This window comes from Lepisma saccharinum, chromosome 8 (genome assembly GCF_977018435.1).
Source record: "Lepisma saccharinum chromosome 8, izLepSacc3.1, whole genome shotgun sequence".
NCBI lineage: Eukaryota > Metazoa > Arthropoda > Insecta > Zygentoma > Lepismatidae > Lepisma > Lepisma saccharinum.
Window position 1 is genome coordinate 35,580,849 of NC_139236.1, and position 24,358 is coordinate 35,605,206.

The following is a 24,358-nucleotide window of genomic DNA, read 5'->3' on the forward strand; positions in this document are numbered from 1 at the left end:
AAATATAATGTTGGGGATGGATTGTAGATGATCGGCTCCATGAATTCGGAATTAGGTTTGAATGTTGCAATGATGCCAGTTTGTTTGTGAGTGCCTATGCCATTTGATTTGGTGATCATACCCTCGGCCACATTACAGTGAATATTCAGAGTCTCTATGGCTAAGAATTTGGGTATATTCATAGCAGTGTGTTTGATGGCCGCTTCAAGTTTTGTGTTGTTCTCAAAGCCTAACAGCTCTCCTATAGTACCCAGATCCACCGTTTCCGTAGCAGATACAATCTCTACTCTGTGAGTGACAGAATTTTGACTTAACACTACACCTCTGGGTAATTGAGCATTTAGAGTGGAGAGATTATATTGCCCTGGAGTGATGACAATTTTTTGATCCCCTACTGCAATTGTGTTGTTGTGGTGTGTAATATTAGGGATCAGGTACATGCCGTAAAATGCTCTGAGAGCTATTGTTTTGGGATACACTATGTCATCATGTAATTTGAGTTTCAATATTGAATTTTGGCTGGTGAGATGGAATACCCCCATGATGTTTTATATACCACAAGGCCTTTTGAAAATTTTCAATTGATGGTTTATTTATTTGAGACATATATCTGAGAACAGATAAACACAAATGTCCGCAATTAACATCTTTGAAGTTTTGAACACGGGCATTATTGTAATAAAGATTAGGTGATTTTAGATATTTTACTAAATTTTCAGGTGGAACACCTCCAAATGAATCAAACACAAATGCCTCATTGTTTAAATATTTAAGATAACAGATCCAGTGAGTGCCCTGATTTTTGTACTCATCCAAATTAACAATGCCACACTCTTTGTTGAGTGGTTGTTCCGGTAAAGAATCAGACATGTACACACCTCTAAAATTTTTGATGCCCAGTGGCTTGATTAAAGCTTCAATATCTTGGTTTGTAAGCGGCTCTTGTTTTTTTTAAACTTACTCATGGCTCTCTTAACACCTTTGCCTTTTTTCTCCATTGCCAGGTTATGGCGCCTCTGCTCATCTAATTCTGCCCTATTTTTCTTGGCATCTATTACTGTTTTTGCTATGGCAGCTGATCCCCCGGCCAAGCTCCCCACAGCCCCGAGAGCTGCTAAGATGGCCGGGATAGTAAATATGAAACCCCCTGTATGCAATTTTTTTCTTGATTGCTGTAATTTTTTTAATTGGGGGGTGCTAAGCAACAATTTCATACCATGTCCTTTTGCAAGACAAGAGCTTTTTTTCTTGCGCTGCTTTTTGGTTAAAAGACTGTCAATAGTTTTAAGAGATTTGAGACCTGCATAAGGTATCTGATACATAACACCCTTGGCCTTCATTGTAGGTTTATTATATTCACAGCCCCCACCCCAGTTTTTGTTTGGTGCTCATAGCTATGGTGGTCCCCAATGCTGATATTCTCTCACTTAAAGAAGCATCTTTGCTTACAAATCTACCAAATGCAGCTTCTTCTAATTTCTTGTCTGCAACATGTCTCTTGTCAAGATCAGAATGTGTGTTGTATGCTATGTCATGGTCTCTACAAGCAGCATCTAGGGGATTTACACCAGGATCACCTCTGTTTAATCTATGATCCAATTTTGTACCTGGACCACAATACTGATAGCCTGGAATATGTAGTTCAAATGGCAGCTTGTTTATAATGTCATTAACCAGGCCCCGACCCTCAGAAATATTCCAAAATTTAGGTGGTAGAGTATTAATAATTTTTATGAGATATCCAATCCCCTTAGTGTCATTCACTATAAAATTAGACAATTTGGTGCTTATCATGTCCATAATTCCAACCTTTTCATTGTAAAAATTGTGGTTGCCAGCATTTTCCTCCCCAGCTATCACCAATAACCTATCTACAAGTTTCCTGACATCATCAACCCACACAAATTCTTTGGGCAGGGTGTTGTATTGTTTGATTCCACTGCCAGTCTTGATCTGTGACCATATGGGCTTGATTAAATTATTGTATTTTGCTCCACTGCTAGACTTGACTCTTTTTTGTGTGGGATCATTGTTCTGGTATAGAGCATCTGATTTTATTAATATTTCTTTGTAATCCTCATAATCTTGATCTGTATAGCTGCCAGGCCTTTTCCTAGTTATCAATTCCCACAACCCAGGTGTGCCGGTGTACTTAACAAAAGCACCTTTTTCTCCGAGACGAGATTCTGAATATACAATTATATCATCTCCCATAAATGTTACTCTGAAATTGCCAATTCTATGAATGATGCTGCCGTCAAGCTCTGTGTCAGCATATAAGCCAAACACCTCATCTTTGTTGTCTTTAGGTGTGCTTAAATATTTTTGAGCAAGAAGACCCAATTCAATAGGATCCTGAGTAGCTTCAATTCTTCTAGGAGCAACAGGACTAGGTGTATGAATACTGGAAAGTGGGGTGAATGGATAATCTAATATGTTCCTAGCAGCTACAGGTACAAGCTCTGTGATCAAATCTTGATTTTGCTCTGTAACAGTTTTGATATTCTTACCTAAATTATTAATAGCATCAATGACAGGCTGTTCTGTTTGTTTGTGTTTTTCATAAATTCCTCGGTTCTCTGATTTCCATCCCTTACATCTTTTTACAAGATAATCTCTTAACTTAAGATCATCAATGATTGGTCGTTTCATGGTTGTTTATATACGTCTCTACGTCTAGAAAATCGTTGATTTTACTTCTGTATTTGCCGCTATTAGGTGTTCTTGTCATATCAATTGTGACAAACCCATAACTGTTTTGATTCCAGCACCTGCTGCAAAATTTGGAAAAATCATTGTAGCTCAAGTCCCCACCTACATATTCATCATGTATGTGTTTGAGGTTGGTATGGTCTTGATGAAACACACATATAAAATTGCTGTTGTCTCGGATCAGTTGCTTCGGAATTTTAGAAAAAGTCTGTGCCAGGTAGAAACAATCAATGTTTTTGTGTCGCCCCTGTGTAAAGAAATTTCTAACCTTGTTTTGATTATCCAGTATAATGTCATCAAACACAACAACAGAATTATCGAGACATTCATGAAGTGGCTTAACATCTGGTTCAAAAGTGGCAATATCCAATCCATCATATAGCTTCATCAGCTGCTGATATTTTAATTGTTCCAAGCTCTTAGAGAAAACATACAAGTGCCTGTTTTTCCAGTCTAACCAGTTGGGTGCCAATAAAAAATTATCAACCATTAGTGTAGTTTTACCACAAGCAGATGGCCCAACAATAAGACACCTAATATTATCAGGCAGCAACGTGCCATTTCTCTTATTCTGTTGTTCAGGTTCTGGCAGCCTTTTTATAACATCCCAGGTGCTCATATTATCACTTTGTCCGCATCGATCCAGCTGTTTTCCGGATGACCCAGCCATTTGACAAGTAACTTGTTGCCTTTCCTGCGGATGATTTTTTCTATGAGATATGTGTCAGGCTGTTTAGTTTTGCTGAGCTCTTGTTCATAAAACCTGCCTTTGAGAATTTCTCCTCGGTGATCTTTTATTATATATGTGTTAAGGGTCCCGGGTTTAACTTGAACCACCGTAAATAATTCGGTGCTCCAGTTTCTTGTAAAGCCTCTTTTGAATAAGTGCTTATATTTGCTGATTCTTACTTGATCACCCACCCTGTATTTGGCCCTTCTTCTTGTTGGCTGGTATCTAGGATAATAAACAGTCCTGATCAATTTTTGCTCATCAGATGAAGTTACTTCAGAGGGTTTCATGTTGATTGTGGAATGAACCGAGTTGTTATATTTATGTAGAAGTTCTGGAAGAATATTAAGCCATTTATAATTACCTTGAAGTGTAAATTGTTTATACATAAGATTTTTTAAGGTTCTGTTGAATCTCTCTACAATTGAGGCTTTGAGATCACTGTAACTCGAATAATGTTTTATTGCTTGGCTTTTAATAAATTGTTGAAACACTGAATTATAAAATTCTTTGCCATTATCTGTTTGCAAATAGCGCGGTGATCTTCCTGAATGATTGATGATTGTCCTGAGGGCTTCTGTAACACATTTTCCAGTCTTGGATTTGAGTGGCACAGCCCAGGCAAATTTTGAAAATGTATCTATTACAGTGAGTAGATACTTGTAGCCCTTGTTGATTTTGTCTAAGTTTTTCAACTGCCCACTTGACAACTCAATCAAGTCGCTCTGCCATAAATCATCTATGCCCTTTGTGACTACTGGGAGTCTCTTAAAATTATGCCTGGCTTGTCTGTGTAGTTCATCAACAACTAGACATAATATGTAAACAAGAATATTGCAACTATGGGGTGTTCAGCAGCTGAGACTGCAGGATTTTCTAAATATAATTTGTCCCCTATTTGTATTTTAAATTCCAGAGAGCCATCATCTTCAGCATAGGCTGTTTCTAATGTATTGGGGTCTGTAAAATCCTCCAACTCTACACTGGTGATTTTTACTTTGTTGTCAGCATTTGTTATTGATAAGGTGGGGTAGTGGTGTGCCTGTGGTTGAAGCCAATATTTGATCTTGATTGGTCTCAGTGTGCCCCCAACAAAAAATTGATAATAAAATTGTGCAGGGGACAGCATATATATTTTGCCACCTGGTGTAAATGGTGAATCATATTCTTTGTTGGGGATGCTGTACAATTCAAGAATTACTGTATGTTTTGGATTCTCGATTATTGTTACAGATTCAAGATGCTCATTGATGGTCCTAACAACATCATCGTGGCCTGGCTTGATTTTTATGTCCACAATAAGTTTCTTGTATTGTTGCACAATTTCTTGAAGCTGGGTGGCAAAAACAGACAGGGCATTTGCTTGATTGGATTCCATGGTCCCTAGCTGTTGCTTGATATTAGCTACAATTTGTTGTAAATTTTCAACAACTGCCAATTTTGAATTTTGAGCAGTAAGATCATGGACCTGTCTTCTGATATCCTCAAACAGGGCATGCAGTTCATTAATATGTTGATTGGTTGGTAGAGTGGCCACTGTCTGAGTGAGTTGTTTGATCTCTGTCTGGATATTCTTGATATCTTCTGATTTCAATATGCGATTCACTGCCCTCTTAATATTTTTAAGTTCCTGTGATGTAGGAAGATTTGATACTGTATTTTGCAAAAATTCAAGTGCCAATTTCACATTATTTAATTCAGATGCATCAGCCACATTTTGCATAGCATTTTGGAGCAGGGCTATATCTGCCTGAGTGGGTGTGGATCGTTGTAAAATTTCAAGTTTTGTTTGAATATCATCGATCAAGTGATGAAAATGAGATAGTTCAGATTCAGTGTTGAGGTTTTCAAGCTTTGTGATTTGTTGCTGGACACTGACAAGTGTGTCTACAATCCCAGGCAGGCGAGTTTCTTGTACATTTGCCAAATCACTTTGCACTGCTGCTATTGTACCCTCAAGATGGGTTATGGTACTTTGAATTTTTCCAAAATCTTCATATGTTTCAAGCTGCAGCTTAATATTTGCAACACTCCGAGTTATTGCATTCAAAGCATCAGAAGATGGCAAATTGTTCATAAAATTTTCAAGTGTCTCAATTTTTTCTTTAACCTCGGCTATGGCATTGTGCAGAGGGTCCAGATTAGGTATCTGGAGTGACTGAATCTGTTCTTTTAGAGTGGAAATCACTAGATCAAAATCTTCCTGTGATTTTATGCTTTTGACAATTGTTTGGAGTTGTGTCTGGACATTATTTATTTGCTCTTCCAATTGCTGTTTCAATTGCTCGGAATTGGTGGCCTGGGTCTTAAATTTGGCTTGAAGAGCTGCTACAGCTTCTTCTAAGCTTTGAAAATTATCTAATGTTGCCAGATCAGTATATTTCTGAAGCAGCACTTTGAGTTCAGAATCAATTTTAAGGAGAGGGTCCATGCATTGTGATTGCAAATTTGTAATTTCTAATTGAAGACTAGCATTGAGTGTGGTTTGTAAAGCTTGTAAATCACTTCTTAATTTCTTGACTCTGACATCAAGCATAAGAATCTCATCACTGTGATCTTCATGTCTTGTATGGCCAAATATATCATTAGGCATTTTTGTTTTAATGGTTATTTATTATAGAGTATCTGATTCTTAATTCTATAAAAAAGGGTATAAGCTTGTCATATGATCCAGGGACCTCAATATATAAGCAGTCACCAGCAGAAACAGTATATACAGTGCCAGAAATCATGTTTGAGTGCTTAATTCTATAAATATTTCTCCCTATTGAAATCTTGACATCACCCTCAGGGGTTGTAATAAATTGCAATTGCCCACCTACAGGTAATTGGTAATGATTTAAATTATTGTTAAATATGTACAATGTTTTACCTGTTTCATCATCAACATCTGTAAGTATGCTGTTCAGATGAATAATTAACAAGCCACTCAGTTTAGACAGCGTATCAGGAGAGGGTTGTGGTGTGGGCAGGTCCATAATAGCCTGTTTTTTGAACCCAAATAAGTTCATAGGCATGTTTATTTATTTCAAATCATGCTCTGTAATTGGGCATTTTTTTCCATTTTTCAAATCACAATGCCCCCAAGGTAAAGTATGTATGCCACATGATAAAATGCATCTCTTGTCATCATGTGGGTCCAGAGCCACTTTTGTTACAATATTTGAAGTCAGCAAGTGATTCTCACTCTGAATTCTATTTTCTGATGTTCTAATTGAATTCTGTGATTTGATGCAATTTTTATAATCTTCAAATACAAGCTCTTTTTCCACAGTAACTCTGCCAATGCCCTTGGCCTTTTTGACAACAGCACTACATGTTTTAAAACTGTACATCTTGGCACTTAACCCAGCAAATTCCACAATAACATCGCCAAGTGTCTCATCTTTTAACTTGCCAGGCACCTTTTTGTTGTGGGGTTGAATTCTTGTATGTTCACTGGTATCAAAGTATTGAAACAATTCAGGCTGTGACATATCTTGATAAACATCTTCTGTTTGAATTTCAAGAATAAAACTATCCGTGTCCATGTACAATAATTTTACACGATCACCATAAAAAGGTTTCAGCACATCATAATACAATGTTAACATATGTAATTTGGACAATTCCAATATCACAGCCCCTACATAAATAGGTTTATCAAATTTGATCTTTGTTTTCATCATGTTGAAGAGTGCCATGTACTCATCATAAATTCTTCTGTAATTGAAGTTGGGCTTTGCAACCAATTTTTTGCTCCGGCTGGGGTCAGTAATTATTTTAACATCGGTATGTTTCCTGACATTTTCAATTGTTTTGCCATACACTGAATTCACCATCAATTTAAACAAGCCCTTATCAAATTCGCTCTTTGCAGATGTTCGAAGCTCCGTGTTTGTGTCAATATATGGTTTCAGCCATTCTGAGTGCCTGAACCTCAAAACTTTTCCAACTTTGGTTACTTGAACACCATGTTTCATCAGGAACTGGAGGTTTTTGTAATATAAGACATAACCCTGTTTCGGCTCCAGGGTCATCATGAGCTTCTTCTGTTTAGAGCCAGGTGAACACTGAACCTCGGGAATTGGGGGCAGATCAGAAAATTTATTGTGCAAATCATCAGGAATTGTCAGATTAGCCTCTAAGAATAGGCCATATTCTCTGTCATCAAAATTCTGAAAATCCTCAATATTGAAATCTTCAACCCACTCAAGCTCTGCATATGGCAGTTTTTGCATCATGGCGTGACCATAGAGGTTGTTTGCATCCACATACGTTATATAATTTGATGGCCGTGCTGGATCATAATCAGGCAGCATAATATGCTTGTTATTTGCTCTGGCATATCTCTGGGAACATTGCACCATCCCTCCTCTTATACATTTCTCCATAAACAGATACATATCTTGATCGTGGATCAGATCCAATTGCATTTTGGTATTCAAAAACGTTGCAGCCCATGCTAGACCAGGGGCACTGTAAAAATACACTGGGTCCAGTCCATAATTTTGCATGGAAGATTTTCTGAATGCTTGCAATATATCAACTGAGAGAGTAACATCAAGTTTCAAATAAGCCATGTGATAATCACCAAATGTCTCGCATTTTAAACTTTTCCACATCAATTTGGCATGGTGATAATCTTCATCACTGATTCCAGATCCTCTGATTTTACTATAAAATGCTTCTTGTGGTGGCAGGGAACGCTCATCAAATTTTTCTAAATTTGTAACATGGTCGTATGGATATACACCCTTCCGCCTAATTAATTTCAGGTCCAGTTTTGGAAACATGGCACGTGTGATTTTCAAGTCATCATCAGATAATTGAGAGGCCAGTGTAGCCAGGCTAGCAGATAAAAATCTGTAAGAATCAAGAAATCTTATGTGAATAGGAACACCATCAACTTTAATTATCTTGCTAATAGATATATATTTTTCATCATTTTCAGCTAAAATATTTAAATTCTGCTTCTCAAACCCCTCGTACCTGATCAGATGATGGAAATCATAATTGGATGCTCCATGGCAAAATATGGGGATAAATCTTGGTCTCTTGATCTGAATATTACAGCTATTACACAGGGCCATTAAGAATTTACCATCTGTATGAGAATGGTGTTTCACCTTGATATTTGTATCTGAAAATTCACAATCACATACCGGGCATTTTTCTGCATTGTTGAAATCCTCAATCTGTTCCTCTGTTAAAGGCAACATAGGCTTTGATATTAATAAGATGTTAGATGCTATGTCACGGCACACATTTTCTATTCTATGTGCAAATATTTTGATGGCATTTGGTCCCTTGTATGAATATTCTTTAATAACAACACCATCCTGTACAACCACATAACAAAAGCTGGAAGGTTCATGTAGCTGGTACGGTGTAATTGATGATTCTTCTGGATCTGGGCTACAGAATGCAATAGGTTTGAGGTTCGATTCAAAATCACAGACAATAAATGCTGGGTGTTCCAACGAGGCTTCATACTTTTTGAATTTGCAATTTTCACTTGGATTGGGCATCACCATATGAACAGGTTTATGGTTGCCACAGTATTTCAGATGCTCAATTAACTTGTTTTTAGCAATTTCTGCACTCTCTTCCCGAACCCCCTTAACCATTTTTTGACCATCAAATACAGTTAAACATCTTCTACACAACTTGAATATTTTTTTATATTTGTCTAGTTGTGTTCTCACTAAAGCTTCAAGATTATGTATCAGAGTATAATGGTATGTATCATCTCCTTCAATTAAGAGCAGATCAATCGGAATAGCAGATTCATCATCAATTGTACTAATTCTGAGAGGTGCTATCGGGCAATTGCCAGTGGAACAAATAAATACATTAATAGATAATTGCTTGCCATTGATGTGCCTGGCCCTTTTTTCAAATTTATCAATATTCTGAACAGACATTGGATATTCCAAACCCTCCATTACATCGTCAAAATCGTGCTCATGTTGTTTGTAATAAGTTATTCTCTGAGGATTTCTTAAAACTGGATACAAAGCAGCTAATATACACCACAGAAAACATTTCTGGTCGGTATTTTCTATATTAACCACGGCTCTTCTGTTTTTAATATTAGCAGGTAATGGCATATAAGTGGAACCTTGTAATGGAGTGAATTCAGAAATATTAACATAGAGCTTGTGTGATGAACCGCATAGGCTCCATCCGGACTCTTTTGCTGCAAATTCAGAGTGTTTAATATTCAATTGATCAATCAACCTGTTTATTATTGTGTCTGAATTTGAATTTGAATATACAGGTACAGTTTCTGTTATGTGGGGCTGTGTAAATTTTGTGCCGTTTGGTTTCTTATATTGTACAAACAATTTGAGGGAGAGCTTATAAGAGCCATTTTCTGCATTTAGAATTGCCTGCAGATCAGAATTTATACTGTTCAAGAAATTCTCAATGCCACATCTTGGCTCTGATACAAACCGGTGATCCCTTAATTGGCCGTTAAAACTGCTACGGATAGGTTCATGGCGTGGCTGCTTTGCTGCTCTGGCATTAAGAGGTGTTTCGTGCCTTCTTTTCAGACCAGATGTAGATGGTTGTGCAGAGCAAGTATCTTTATGTTTATATGTGAAATATTCCATGTTATATTTTCTATTGCATTTGGGGCAAGTTATTGTGGGAGTTTTGTATTTGTCTGGATTACAAATTTTTTGATGCTTGGCCCAATTAGAGCTGGATATATTTTTATTGCATTGGTCGCAATATTTTTGATTCGGCATTTTTACTGTTGTTTATTATATACAATTTCCCGGGTTTCAATTCAAAACTTTATACTGAATAAAAAATATCAGTTGGGTTCAGCACTGTGCTTTGTGTGTGTGTATGTATATATGTATGTATACACTTAATATTTTTGGCTTTGGTATTTATATACAATTTCTTGGGGTTCAAATCAAAACTTTATGCTGGATCAGTTGGGTTCAGCACTGTGCTTTGTATGTGTATGTATATATGACATTACTTGGGTTATTCCGCCAAATTATATGCTTCAAGTCTCCAATCCAGCAATGGTGAAGAATCTGCCCTGTGCCCTGGCTTTTATAGTTTTACAGAGCCAATAGAAACACTGTGGGGTGCATTCAGAAACATGAGCTATTCTCTAACATTTTTGCCGAAGTACTTTCTTCTGAATGCACCTCCCGTTTTTCTGCTGAGCGTACATGCAATCCAGACTGCAGCGCCTCCCCAGCGAGGCGAGCGGAATTGTCTGGAACTAATCGATGCAATCCATACCGCAGCGCCATTGCCTCCCGGCGCGGCGGTGGACAACTCTGGAACTAATCGATCAGAATAAAACTGCCGGAGCTCGCTCTAATAAGACTCAATGCGGGCAAATAGAACTGTGCACCGTGCGGAAAGTATCGATCCCACCGCTTTGGGGCCGTCATGCGCACATATTGTTCAAGTATTGATCTTATATCCTCTCGGTGCTTGATTTTATATATGAACAGATTACAACAAAGAAACTGAATGTAACAAATGCAAAATATCCCAGTTTCTATTCAATCCTTTTATCTGAATTGAAGAAACCAACAATTCACATATCCCCATACCGCCGTATGCTTGTCCTATTATTTTACTAATAGGCAATGTTCTTGAAGAGTCCTAATAGGCAATGTTCTCAAAGAGGCCTAATAGAACAAGATACTGCGGTATGAGAAAATATGTGAATTAAAGATATTTTAGTAATATACGACGTCTAAGAAAGGAATATTCAGCTCCAAAGTACTTTGTTTATTGCTTGCTACCATTTCCCTATTACTGGCAAAAGAAGTTAAAAATATTGACATAATGAAAAAAATGGACTTGTTCCCAAGTATTCACCGAGTTCAGGCATTTGCACATAGATGGGTCTGTTGTCACGGAGCAATTCTAGAAGAATTACATTGTTTTAATATTAGATAAACAAATTGAAGCTGGTATCCAATTGAACTTAAACCAGAAATAAATATGTGGGTGTAGGTGTATATAGGTGGGTATAGCCTAGTTTTAAGTATGGCCCAAGAGGGGCATATTTTTAACAAATTTATGGACAACAATCTTACAGAAGTGCCTTTTGTAAGTGTAGACAAATCAATCTGAAGAGCTCGTACTTTCTGAAAAATTTCCGAGGGCATTTTTTACAAAAATCTTGAATTATAAGAGCTCCACACTTGCTCAAAAAGCTCATATGGGCATGTTGAGCAAGTTTTAAGTGTAGCAAAGCTGCTTGAGGGGGGCTCGTACTTTCCCGAGTTTATCCCACCGTAAATACAACTACTAATACACAAGAATATTTGCAATGCTACCACTGACAACTATAGAGTACAGGAGACAGCAGTTCCATACTAATTTACTATCATATTCTTGACAATGAGGCTTGTCCTGTGTTTGTGCCATCTGCGTACAGGTACAAACTATTCAAGTAAATTTTAAAAACTAAAAATAAGCGCATAAAAATTACAACAAAATAAAATACTGGGAACATGCAGAGAGCTACAGTCACAAGCTGTGGTAGGCATTTACTCACAAACTCCACCAAAGAGAACATGTTAGTAGTTAGTAACCCTACTTGTAACTGTGCCCCGGTGTTCCAGTATTATGGCATCTGTTAGCTGACCTTTCTCGGAAGTCTCCTTCCCCTTTTGGTAAGCCTGGAAGTCTTCTAAGCTTTCTGTCCCCACCTGAGTTTCCTGCGGGAACAATGGATCAGAAAATGAAACAGGTACTCAAACAACATCAACACAATAACACATCAAGACAAATAGACTGTGTCAGTATATATGCATTTATTTCACCCATTATTCTTGAATAAAATACCTGAAATGAGCATTTTTTTATAGATGTGTTATTAGAACACCAACAAGCCGTTAGTTGTATATCAGTTGCAAATCATTAACAAGCTGTAACTACCTGTTTTGATTACTATATAACACATCAGACAAAAGGCAGCAATAAGTGGACCATAACTACAGAGTTTAGGGATTATTTACGTAATTACGAACACTATCTTACAGTTCTTTAAGTTGACACTAATTAGAGATCTCCCTTTATTTCAAGGTAAATAAAAATAAACTATATGATATTGAAAGCTAATTTAATGAATGTCAAAGATTTAACATGATATGTATGTCATTATGTTAAAATATTTTTATATTAATACAAATATAAAAATTATATAAAAACCTAAATTACTTACGACCAGTGAGTATCATCCATCATCACTGGTCGTAAGTAATTTAGGTTTTTATATATTTTTATATTTTTATTAATATAAAAATATTTTAACATTTGCTAAAAGTGAGTAATTTGCACAATGCAAAATCTGAATGTATGTCATTGACCCACCCAACACATTTACAACTACAAATTATGGAGACTTACCTGTCCAGCTCCAAATATGTTTCAGTTTAGATTACTGTGCATTCAAAAATGAAAATTGCAGAATAAATACATAGTCAATAAGTACAGTGTGTTTTTCTGTCCCTCGTGCACCTGTTGGCGACCCGCTTAGTGCCTGGTCAGACAGCAATTCCTGTCAAATCACGTGTGATATCTTCACTATGGAAACCGTTGGCTTTGAAATTACTTCAAGTTCTCAGAATTACAGTTGCAATTACATTCAAAATAAGGACGTACCTTGTCACAGGGGATGTTGGAAATGTTGGCCTCGTGCATCCACACATTTCTGGCATGTTTCTTTGGAAATTTTGCGGAGCTTTGGTAACAAGACACTCTTAAAAGGCACTTAAGTTTTCTAACAACTCACAGTGCCAGCGCAGCAACTGAAACACATGGCTTTGCACATAACCTGTGAATTTCTTAACCCCATTCCATTTCAGTAACTTTGTGATTTCATTCCAGTTGTATGTTTAAAGTGTTTATGTGTTACAAGTGTTCTTGTGATTCTCTATTGTTTTATAGTGTTTATTAAGTATTTAGTGTTCCAAGTGTTATTTGTGTTTTGCTATAGTTTTAGTAATGGCACATACGTACACATTACAACAAAATACAGTCTATGCAACAACCTCCCCCCCCCTCCACATGTTAGAAGACCTGAAGGAGAATATCAGGAGAGAAACTAAAGCAATATCAGAAGCTGAACTGTTGCATGTAAATATAAATTTCCTAAAAACATGCCAGAAATGTGTGGAAGCACGAGGACATTTCCAACATCCCTGTGACAAGGTACGTCCTTATTTTGAATGTAATTGTAACTGTAATTCTGAAAACTTGAAGTCATATCAAAGCCAACGGTTTCCATAGCAGAGATATCACATGCGATTTGACGGGAGTTGCCGTCTGACCCGAGTGGCAAGCAGGCCGCTGATAGGTGCACAAGGGACAGAAAAACGCACTGTATTTTTCCCACAGTAACAGATATAATGCCAAGTCATATTTAATACAATAGTGGGAAAATATAACTGTCAGATACACACATTCATCCAGCTACTTCTTTTCCTCCTTATTTCAAAAAGATTATCCTAAGTAGAACATAAATTAAAAGCATGTTTGCAAATTCCTAACAGAACACCTGCATTTCATAAGATTTTGCAACACTGCTCATATTAAAAGGAACCACCACTCATTATGCATATGGAGGAAGAGAGAGAGAGAGAGAAAGAGTTCTGCATAATTTGCAAACAGGCTGTAGTTAATGCTATATGGATGCACTGGTATAATGATATGCACAAAACAAACTGCAATCAGCTTCTTTGGGTAAAAAAAAAAGCCAAAGGTAAATAGCAACACTGAAATTAACATATTATTTTGCTAAACAAAACTGATTTTTCTTCCATGTTGCTTTTTCACATGACAAGCCAAGAACATAAAATCACTTTTGCTGTGATTAGGTTGAAATCATGTGGAAGGAGATAATAAGCCTTATTATAGACATGCAACTGAAGTTTGCAAAGTGTTTGCCAATGCCAGAGCATCTGCATTGAGGGGCAAGCAGGGACAATTTCCCCTCAGAGTTCAAATATTACATTATATTCAATCGATTCTTTCAGTTTTTTATGTCCAAAACTATATTCAATCGATTCTTTCAGTTTTTTGTTCAAAACTTACATGCTTTACAGGGTAAAAAGGTAAAGGTAACGTGCTCCCCTGTGCTTAGCACCACGCCATGAAGGCGCATAGGGGGTGTGGGGGTAATGCCCCACACTTTCTTGATCCGGTCGTGAGTGGGTGTGATGTGATCAGCATCATGTCCCTGACTGCCTTTACCCCCCAGGGTTTCCCCCAGGTACTCATATTCGACGCTGGGTGGGTGCCGGGGCCGCTTCCAACGTTAGAAAAGTTCCCGGATTTGAACCGGTCAGGGATCGAACCCGGGACCTTTAGCATGGTAGTCAGACACGTTACCGACTCATCTATTGAAGCTGAGTGTCACAGGCAAGTACTGTATTCTGTCCTGCTAAGTTAAAAATCCTTACTCCATAGTTTTGACAAAATGAGTTTCACTTATCTGTGACTGTACTGAAATCTATGAAGACAAATATATGATCTGCCTAAAGGAATGAGTATTGTGAGGGTCAATATCAATAATAATATAATTATGAAAGTTGATAAAATAAACAAATTTCAGTTAATACATTCAAGGGAATATGTGAAGGAAACATTAGCTTAAAACGTAGAAAAAGCAGGTCAGAAGTTTGAAAATTTATTTTTGTTATTCAGCATCACACTTCTGCCACTTTTGGCTAATCACAATGATGATGATGATGATGAGTGATGATTAGATGAAATGACACGTACACAGAAAACCCATACCCACACCTGACTCAAACTTGGGAATTTTGATGGCGTAATCAGAAAATCATCCATTTAACATGCTCGTCCACCATCAGAATTTGAAGTTTTTGTATTCTACCACTTAATCCAAAGAATGAATGATTCCATGAAAAAGTTTCCCAAATAAAAAAAGTGAGTTTTATTTAAAATTTTGCACAGCATAAATTTTCTGCCTACAAACATCCCCCAAAATATTCAAATATAGTATTTGACATTACTAAGGTTGTAGAACTTGTAAGAAATATGATGATGTACTTGAGTAATGACAAAATTCTGAACTGTTGGTGTTGCCAACTAAGATTATAAGCCACAAAAATATCACTTTTCCACTTCACCCATAAAATGGCTCAGAACCCATCAAGTGTTGCACATGGCCTTCATTGCTCACAAACCAGGGATCAGCATGGAACCAATCACAAAACACTTAATTCTGATACTGCGATAATTTCTGACCATCTATACACTCCCAAAATTGACATTCTGAAAATAAAAATGACTTCCACTGTGTGGGCAGAACTGGCAACCAAATGTATTTAAAAATATCTAAATGGATGAGGCTCCATATTACAGAAAACCCAGCGTGAATCTCTTTCCTAGTGGTCTAGTTATAAGCAATAGAAGTTAAGGGTTGTTCAATTTTTTAAACACACTGCATATTCCTATAACGAAGTGATTCTCAGGGATTGAAGATGAAGCATGATATTAGCTCTCGGAAGCCAATCCTGATCTGGATGGTTTCCTGTCGGGATCTCATCATCATTCGATACCAGGAAAGCTTCAAGAATCATTCTATACATGGTGTATCAGTAAATCGAAACGGTTAAAAGTACACGATAGAAGCAAAAAGTCTCAGTAAACATTGGGTCGCAAATGAACTGTTTGCGAGATAATTGCGAATGTATGGCTACGATCCGCTACTGACTTGATTGTACACATCCTGCACTTGTCACTTTACAAGTGACGTGCCTCTTATGCCTTCCATCCCGTACAGGATGCATGGTTTCTTTACAAGGCCCCCTTTCAATAGTGTTCAGTTTTAAACAACAATCTCGCAAACAGTTCGTTTGCGACCCCATGTTTACAGAGACTTTCTTGCTTCTACTATCCTGTATTTTTCACAGTTTCAGTTTGTCCTATCACTTCTGATACACTCTGTATATTCTATAATTTGAAATGTATATTTGCTTATAACTGGAATAAAAAAAAAATAAAAGAAATATACACAGCAGAATTCTGAAAAGAAAGCATATGAACTCCAACTAAATTTAAAAAATAAATATAAATCTTACCTGCAACTCATTCTTCAGACTAGTATTCGAGTGAGTGCTTTCTGGTGGGGACGTGATGCTTCCGTACTCAACAGGGCTGCTCACAGACTTCATGGGAGTTTCTAAAGAACTGAATCCAAAAGAAACAGGACCTGATGACCTGAAATAATCATTTTCGAAACTAACAGTTTGTGTTTACAACTAAGGTGCTTACCTAGGAGATACCACCACCATCATGCTGTTAGCAAAGCTTGTGACTTCTTGAAGGAAGAATCCGCGAAATGTTCTCACTCATGCAAATAAGATGTTTGTGCTTATTTACATTTCCATGACAGGATGGATAAATCTTGTGGTGCACTGTTGCATTCTTCTCAGTTCCGTCATTGAACTGAACCTGGTTTCGAGAAAATTGCACCAGATGCCAAACAAAGCATCCTTTGTACACAATACTGCACCATGGAACTATACAAATTTGAAGTAATCATGCACTTGTATGGTAACACCCTCTCTTCTCTTCTCAAAGTTCAGCAGTCATTGGACAATTACACAATCTTCTGTATTCAACTTCACCACAGACAAGAGAGTTACATATTGTGGACTACTGGAAGCCTATATTTAGGGATGGACCAATAAGAAATGTTGTCGATATCGATACCAATAATGAAAATTACCGATATTCTACCAATCCGATATATTACCATGAATATTCCCAAAAGAACTTGAATATTTCACTATTTTCCTTAATTAATATATGTTATCTAACTAACTAACTAACTCCCTAGCCTTCTTAAACCCGAAGGTTCATGGCTGCAGCAACACAGGCCTTCCATCTTTCCCTATCTTGAGCAAGTTCTATATACTCTTTTCCATCTCTACCAATTTCCCTTAGGTCTATCTCAACATTGTCCCTCCATCTTCGTCTTGACCTTCCTACAGGTCTCTTACCATCAGGTTTCCCAACAAGAATCCTGTAAACTCCTCTTTCCTCTCCCATTCGTGCCACATGGCCTGCCCACCTAAGTCTTCTTGATTTAATTATTCTAATATGTTATCAGGTGAATTAAATTATTTTACCTTTGATAAACAACCTGCATGTTTAGAGTATAGTCTAGGCTATCTACATTACACGCAAAGCTCGAACCCAAGAGACTAAAATACGGAAGAAAAATCAATTAGAAAATTGTTCATTTCAATAAGTACATGGTGCTTTAGCAGTTGGCAACCATGCCTGGCTTCTTTGAAGACCTTAAGGAGGAACAGGGAGAGGGGAGTAGCATCCTGGTCACTTATACATGCTACGTGCAAAGCTTGCCTTCACAGTTCCTCCAAATCAGTTTTGTTTCCAGCATGGAATTTTCCCAGAAAAGGGGAATTGTGGAGACAAAAAATAATTACAGGACAGGGGAAAAAGAGAAATGTCTAAAAATGAATAAGAAATGGGAAAATTAAATTTAACGCATTAATACACTATACCAGTCCTAATTTCTTTTGACGCATGACTGCTTCTACTTTTCCCACCCTTGCAAAGTAAACACCTGAATTATCACCTTTCATTTCAATCTCATGATCATAATTGAACTAACAAGACAAAAAAATTAAGTTATATGTTTAATTAATAGAAAAGTACATGGCGATTTATCCACTCCAAACAAGATGACCTTCATATGGTGAAGACAGGTATATCTTAGCTATCACTTCCAAATTGAGCATAAAAAAAAGGAACAACAGCATGCATTACATGTTTTCATGAGACCAACTACAAAGTTCCTCTGCTCTGAATATGATACTGACATATGAGGTGTGGCTAGAAAAAAACCGGACTGTTGCTACAAAATCTTTTATTGGTTATTTTGTACAATACGAACATTATCCCCTTCAAAGTACTCCCCTGCACTATCGATACACTGCTCCATTGCTTGAGACAGTGCTGGAAATCATTTTCCGAAACCATGTTCATGACCTCAGTAGCTTTTGTTTTCACACATTCTACGGTCTTAAATCTGGTTCCTTTCAGTGCTGATTTGACCTTTGGGCATAAAAAAAGTCACACAGAGAGAGATCCAGTGAATAGGGTGGATGTTCTAACACTGGGATCCCATACTTGGCCAATAAAGCATTGAGTGACAATGCCGCGTGGGCAGAAACATTGTCCCAATAAAGAATCCATGACTTGCTTTTCCACAAATCAGGTCGTCGTCTTCTTACTCACCCACGAAGGGTCATCAGCATCGTAATGAAATATTGTTGGTTGACAGTTTGACCTTCGGGTACACAATTCGAATCAATTCAGCGACATTTGCAATGTTTGATTCCGTTTTTGATGTGCAAGACCGTACAGGATGCTTGTCGTTCGCTATCACTTCTCGTCCCTCTCTAAACCTTTGAAACCACTCAAATACTTGAGTGCGTGATAAACACACATCTCGTACACTTCCTTCAACAAACCATAAGTTTCTGTGGTGGATTTTCAGAGTTTGATAAGAAACTTCAGATTGATACGCTGTCCCACTTTCATACTTAATTTCTTTTCCGACAGAGCACAGATGTACGGTTCACTTCGTCCACAAACTACAGAAGAACTGAGTGCCGCGCACCTTGGGCAATCACACAGCCGATAGGCAAGATATCACGTTATACACCCATGCACTGCTTATACTTGACGTGCTTGCCGTTTGTCGACAGCAACATCAATCCGGTTTTTTTCTAGCCACACCTCGTATCTCAAAAGACACATGATAAGTCTGGTTGAGCAATTCGGATGTTATACCTATCGAGAAAATTATTCTTCTAAAAATGAGAGTGGTCAGAACAAACATTATATGTGAATACATGAAGAGAGAAGAATGCAGTTATTTAAATGAAATATTCAAGGTAAGAAGTCAATTGTGTTATTATGATGTACTTGCATATATTACACAATATAGGATGATTTTTCTATATATAAATAACCATGAAAATATTTGAAATTCTTCCCTACTGCTTCCTTAATGGTAATTTTCATATATATTTGTGAGGTATGTATTTGTAACCACAATGTTACATCACTTCAAAATCTGAAACAAGCACATTTTTCGTTCATTCGAACACTGCGGTAAAAGAATATTGCCTAGGTTTTTAACTCAGCACCACTGCAGACATGTACTTCACAAAACCAGGGCTTTTGAATTTTACATTACAGTGGAACCTCGATTTTACGTTTTTCAGGGGATCAAACTGAAAAAACTTATACAATGCAGGAAAATGTAAAATCTGAAGACTTAAAATCGGGGTTCCACTGAACATTCATTGAAAAATAATAAAATGTAATGTCGGATTGGTAGTATATCAATACTTTTTTGATGTAGGCAAAAATTTCATATTGGTCTATCCATAATACTTGTATATGAACTATTTGTGTATTTTAAGGTACATCTTGTACTGACTCATCTGTGCATTTCCTACAGCTAGTACGAAAACAAAAAGAGAGAAAGTTTACCTGGATGATACTGACAGTGTAAGAATACTATATACAGCACAGTGCAGTTATGTATAAGCAAATAACTGTAGGCAGGAAAGGCAGTATCCCCAAATGTGCTAAAATAGTCTTCATGCACTCAAGCTATCATTATCGTCATGACACTTTACACACTCATAAAATATGTTGCATATGATACAAATTCAGTATATAATTAAGAAGATAAAACATTTGTGGAGAGAGTAGCTTAAAACGTGATCAGGGAAATATTCGGAAAAATGATACAAGCAACAGCTTTTGATCACTTAATAGAGCATTGGATGCTTTCTCCCAGGCATTACAGTATTTGCCCATAACAAATAGATATTCAATATCATCAACATCTTATGCCTCCCTCTCCACCTGAAAGGCAAAGAATGGAAGCAACATTGATTAAAGAACAATAGACCAAGATAGAATATATATTTTGGAGTCTGAGAGCTTGTTTTCCAATGCATACTAGGTATTTCCTTAACCACAAGTTAATGCTTAATACAAATTGTAACTTTTATCAGAATTGATCACATTACACAAACATTTCTGTGATCACTCAACAAGCCATCTAAATCAGTGGTTCTCAACCTTTTTCAGTCCAGGACCCACCTTGAAGGATAATGCACACCCATAAGCATGGATGCCAGCAGAATTACTTGTAGGGGTGTGCATCTGGTTTATAATCATATATTTGCTAACATCGAGTACTTTAAGAAGCCCTCTTTTATGCTTGCTCTAACAAACTATACATACTTCATTCTAGAAAAGTAAATATGTAATGTAAGACTAATTTACTCAGTCTACCATCTAACTAAATACACATGCTGACATTGAGAGATGCCGGTGAAAGCAATGGTAGAGCATGAATAACAGAAATATAGAGTTTAGACTATGTACAACACAGGTTCAATTTAAATTGTTAAAACAATATATCTTAGTAATTTAGATGTATAGGTTTTTAAGACACAGTAAATAAATTTTCGAGCCCAACTTCACGAACCACCAAATGCCCCCCCCCCCTCTCTCCCCCCCACCAGTGAGTTGTGCCCTACAGGTTGGGAAACTATGATCTAAATGTTTCTTGTATGTATTGCACATTACACAAACACAATTTTTGATGTAACGTATCGGGAGAACACACGCTCCATCAGATACTTATTCTTAGTTTGTTTAACTAAGCAACGTTGTTTAATTAAGTTTGTTTAAAGTTACATCAAAAATTGTGTTGATATGCTTGTAAGAACCATAAACTACAAGAGAAATAAACTATCATCGTTATTTTGTATCCTCATGTTAATCTTTATATCATGAAGTACCTACGTGTGTGCATCAATTAACCTCTGCATACATACACGACAGAAGTGAAGTAAAATGTAATAAGGACCACTATTACTCTGCAACGATAACCCTTGCAATGTCCTTTTTAATATTGGCTAGAAAAATCCCCAATCTGTATCTCAAATTACTCCTCAAGTATTATAGAATCAAAAAGCCAATAATTCAAAACACTTCTCAATACCTTAAGAAAGTATTAAAAAATAACAGAATAGGCAACATCCCTCCGCTACAACTAATACTTAGCGCATTCCATTCATCATAGCACGTCTTACCTATTGAGCTGGTTGAGGTTCATTCCCGGAATTCTGGAACGTGCTGTCCCGAGCTGCTCCAACCGATCAGTTCCCATCAGAATCTTTGTCCTTTCCATATAGTCCATGTGGGTTTTGAAGAGTTCTGTGTACCTTTCATGCAATTTGTTGTATTCCTTTTTCATTTCCTGCTCCTTCTCTTCCAACCTTGATACTGAAAGAAATGGAAAAGATGCTTAAGATCACATATGTACATAAAAGAGTAACTTTATTGTTTTGTAAGATTAAACCAGTGCCAATGGGAGTTAAATATCAAATTTTTACAGTATCTCCATGTCGTCTTAGTTTCTATCTATCTACAAGGGATATGAAAATTCCTATATATATGAAAATATATATATAGCCCAGCTGAGCTGATAATGTGTACACAACAGGTTATATTCTGATGTCATTCTTGAATATTTTGAAGCAGAATTGATGCTTATTATTGGTGTGGAATACTCGCAAAATATTAATCTATATTTTTAACAATTTCTCTTATTTGTTACAATTTTTAAGCATTGATATTGGTGAGAATCTGTACGAGTATCAGCATTGGTGTAAATTCAAAGTGGTATTGGCTAAGTCCTAATACATGTATGAATGCATATATTTATTCATTTATTTGTAATTTTGTGCTGCTTTTCTTCCACTTTGGGTTCATCATAATAAACATGAGGATGATTAGATGAAAGGGCACTCACAAATGTCCATGCCAAGGTTGGGACTTAACAAGGAATTTCCGTGGCTAGAAAGCCTGTTCAACATAATGAACTCATAATGCTGAGCTACTGAGCCACCTATACCAATATAAAGTTTATCAATGCAATGAATTTTCAGATATGTATGATGATCTAGAAGTCAATAACAGAACCTTCCTTGTCAATGATTTGTCATAATTGTGTGTTACACTAACTAACTAACTAACTCTAGCCTTCTTAAACCTGAAGGTTCATGGCTGCAGCAACACAGGCCTTCCATCTGTCCCTATCTTGAGCAAGATCTATATACTCTTTTCCATCCTTACCGATTTCCTTTAGGTCCATCTCAATATTGTTTACTCTTTTATTGGGAGTTTTGCTGCCCCAGAAAAACTATACAAGAGAGATACGAGTTGTGATTGAAAAGTTCTTAGACTGGAGCAGCCACTTTTAACTGGTTAGGTTTTCTAGGTGTTGCGTGTGGGGAAGAGAAAGGTTGGTTTTGTCCTTGAAAGATCCTGAAAAGGTCACGGCTCTATCTTTGTTTAGTTGTGAGCTGCAGCCTGTTTAATGACGATGTGTGTAGTGTTGTTGGCAGATTATTGTCAGAACAATCAGCTTCGGAGACCTATGAACTGTTGAAAATACCTTTCAGGGATACTTGCGTATGTAGTGCAAGTGTTTTTAACTGGTATAGTAAATTCCAACAAAAAGCACAGCAAAGTCGGTCACATGTGAAGACAATGTTACTCGTTTTTTTTTCAATAGTACCATTATTGTGCACCACGAATACCTCAGGGGCAGACAGTCAACAAGGAACACTACAAAAGTGTTCTTGAGGGGTTACGTGAAAAAGTGTGGAAGAAAAGACCAGCACTCTGGCGATACAAGAACTGGATCCTGCACCACGGTAATGCATCTGCTCATCGTGCATTCCATATCACTGAATTTCTTCTGGCCAAATTCCTGTGCTTCTCCAGATCTAGCCCCAGCAGACTTCTGCCTACTTCCAAATTGAAATTGCTGCTCAAAGAGAAGCACATTGAGTCAATTGAAGATGTCCAGGCAAAAACAGCAACGTGTCTTAACACCCTCAAAAAGGGGGATTTCCAGAAACACTTCCAAAAGTGGAAATACCATTGGGTTTGGTGTGTTCAATCAGGAGGGGACCACTTTGAAGGTGATACATCAGAATAACCTGTAAGTACTGTCATTTGGAAACTACAATCCCAGTCGAAGAACATTTAAATCACACCTCATAGAATAGATAAGAAAGTAACATTAACTAATTAATATCATTTTGCCATCAGAGCAAGATTATTGGGTTTGCACTTATGTCATAAAATTTACCATTTGAAAAATTTCTATATATTCTTATTCTGCACAGTTCTTACTATAAGATCAAAACATTATTCATGTGCTGGGGTATGAGAGATGGAGTAGTAAATACAGAGAATCTTATTACTTACTTTTCCAAGAAGTCATTTTTCTGTTCCATTAATTTTGGTGGCCATTGCCATCATCCTCGTTGCACTGTTGGTTGGCATGCTTCTGTTGTTTTTAGTTTATTATTGCCAGTAGGTGCACTGTTGTCGTCTGTCTGTCTTCACCCTCGTTGTCTGTCATTCCTTGGTGTTAAATACTGTAGTAGGAAAATCCATTTATGGTGTGCTTGTCCACTGTTTGTTTAATTTGGGCGAGAAGTGCATGACGGCATGTGTTTCTTAGATTTTTTGTTTGACATGTACTTTTTTATTTTAGTTACTGTATTTTATATGCTTGGCAAGTCTGCTGGTGGGTTGTGCTTTTCATTTGCATCTGTTAGGTGCTGCTACATGTAGACAGGCAGAGGACAACAGCACACCCACTGGCAATCAACAAACTAAAAACAAAAGAAGCACGCCAAGCAACAGTAAAGCAAGTTCCAACAAGGATAATGACATTGGCCACTGAAATTAATAGAACAAAAGCAGCTTCGCTTAAAACAGAGTACCAAGTGTCTCCATATTTAAAACCTAATTGTTAAAATAACCCTTTAG

At 37.0% G+C, this 24,358-nt stretch overlaps 1 protein-coding gene across 14 annotated transcripts in view; it reads right to left on the reverse strand.

Moving 5' to 3' along the window:
- The window catches only part of syd (JNK-interacting protein syd), a 137,023-nt gene that overhangs the window by 102,535 nt on the left and 10,130 nt on the right, over positions 1 to 24,358 (reverse strand). For 12 of the 14 annotated variants that reach the window (XM_083126481.1, XM_083126495.1, XM_083126491.1 and 9 more), the window contains exons 3-5: positions 21,601 to 21,793; positions 16,525 to 16,663; positions 12,012 to 12,132 (exon numbers count right to left, since the gene is read on the reverse strand). In XM_083126481.1, coding sequence (XP_082982607.1) covers positions 12,012 to 12,132; positions 16,525 to 16,663; positions 21,601 to 21,793 — 453 coding nt within the window. The remainder of the gene's footprint in view (positions 1 to 12,011; positions 12,133 to 16,524; positions 16,664 to 21,600; positions 21,794 to 24,358) is intronic. The other 2 variants (XM_083126488.1, XM_083126490.1) reach the window with 2 other exon arrangements.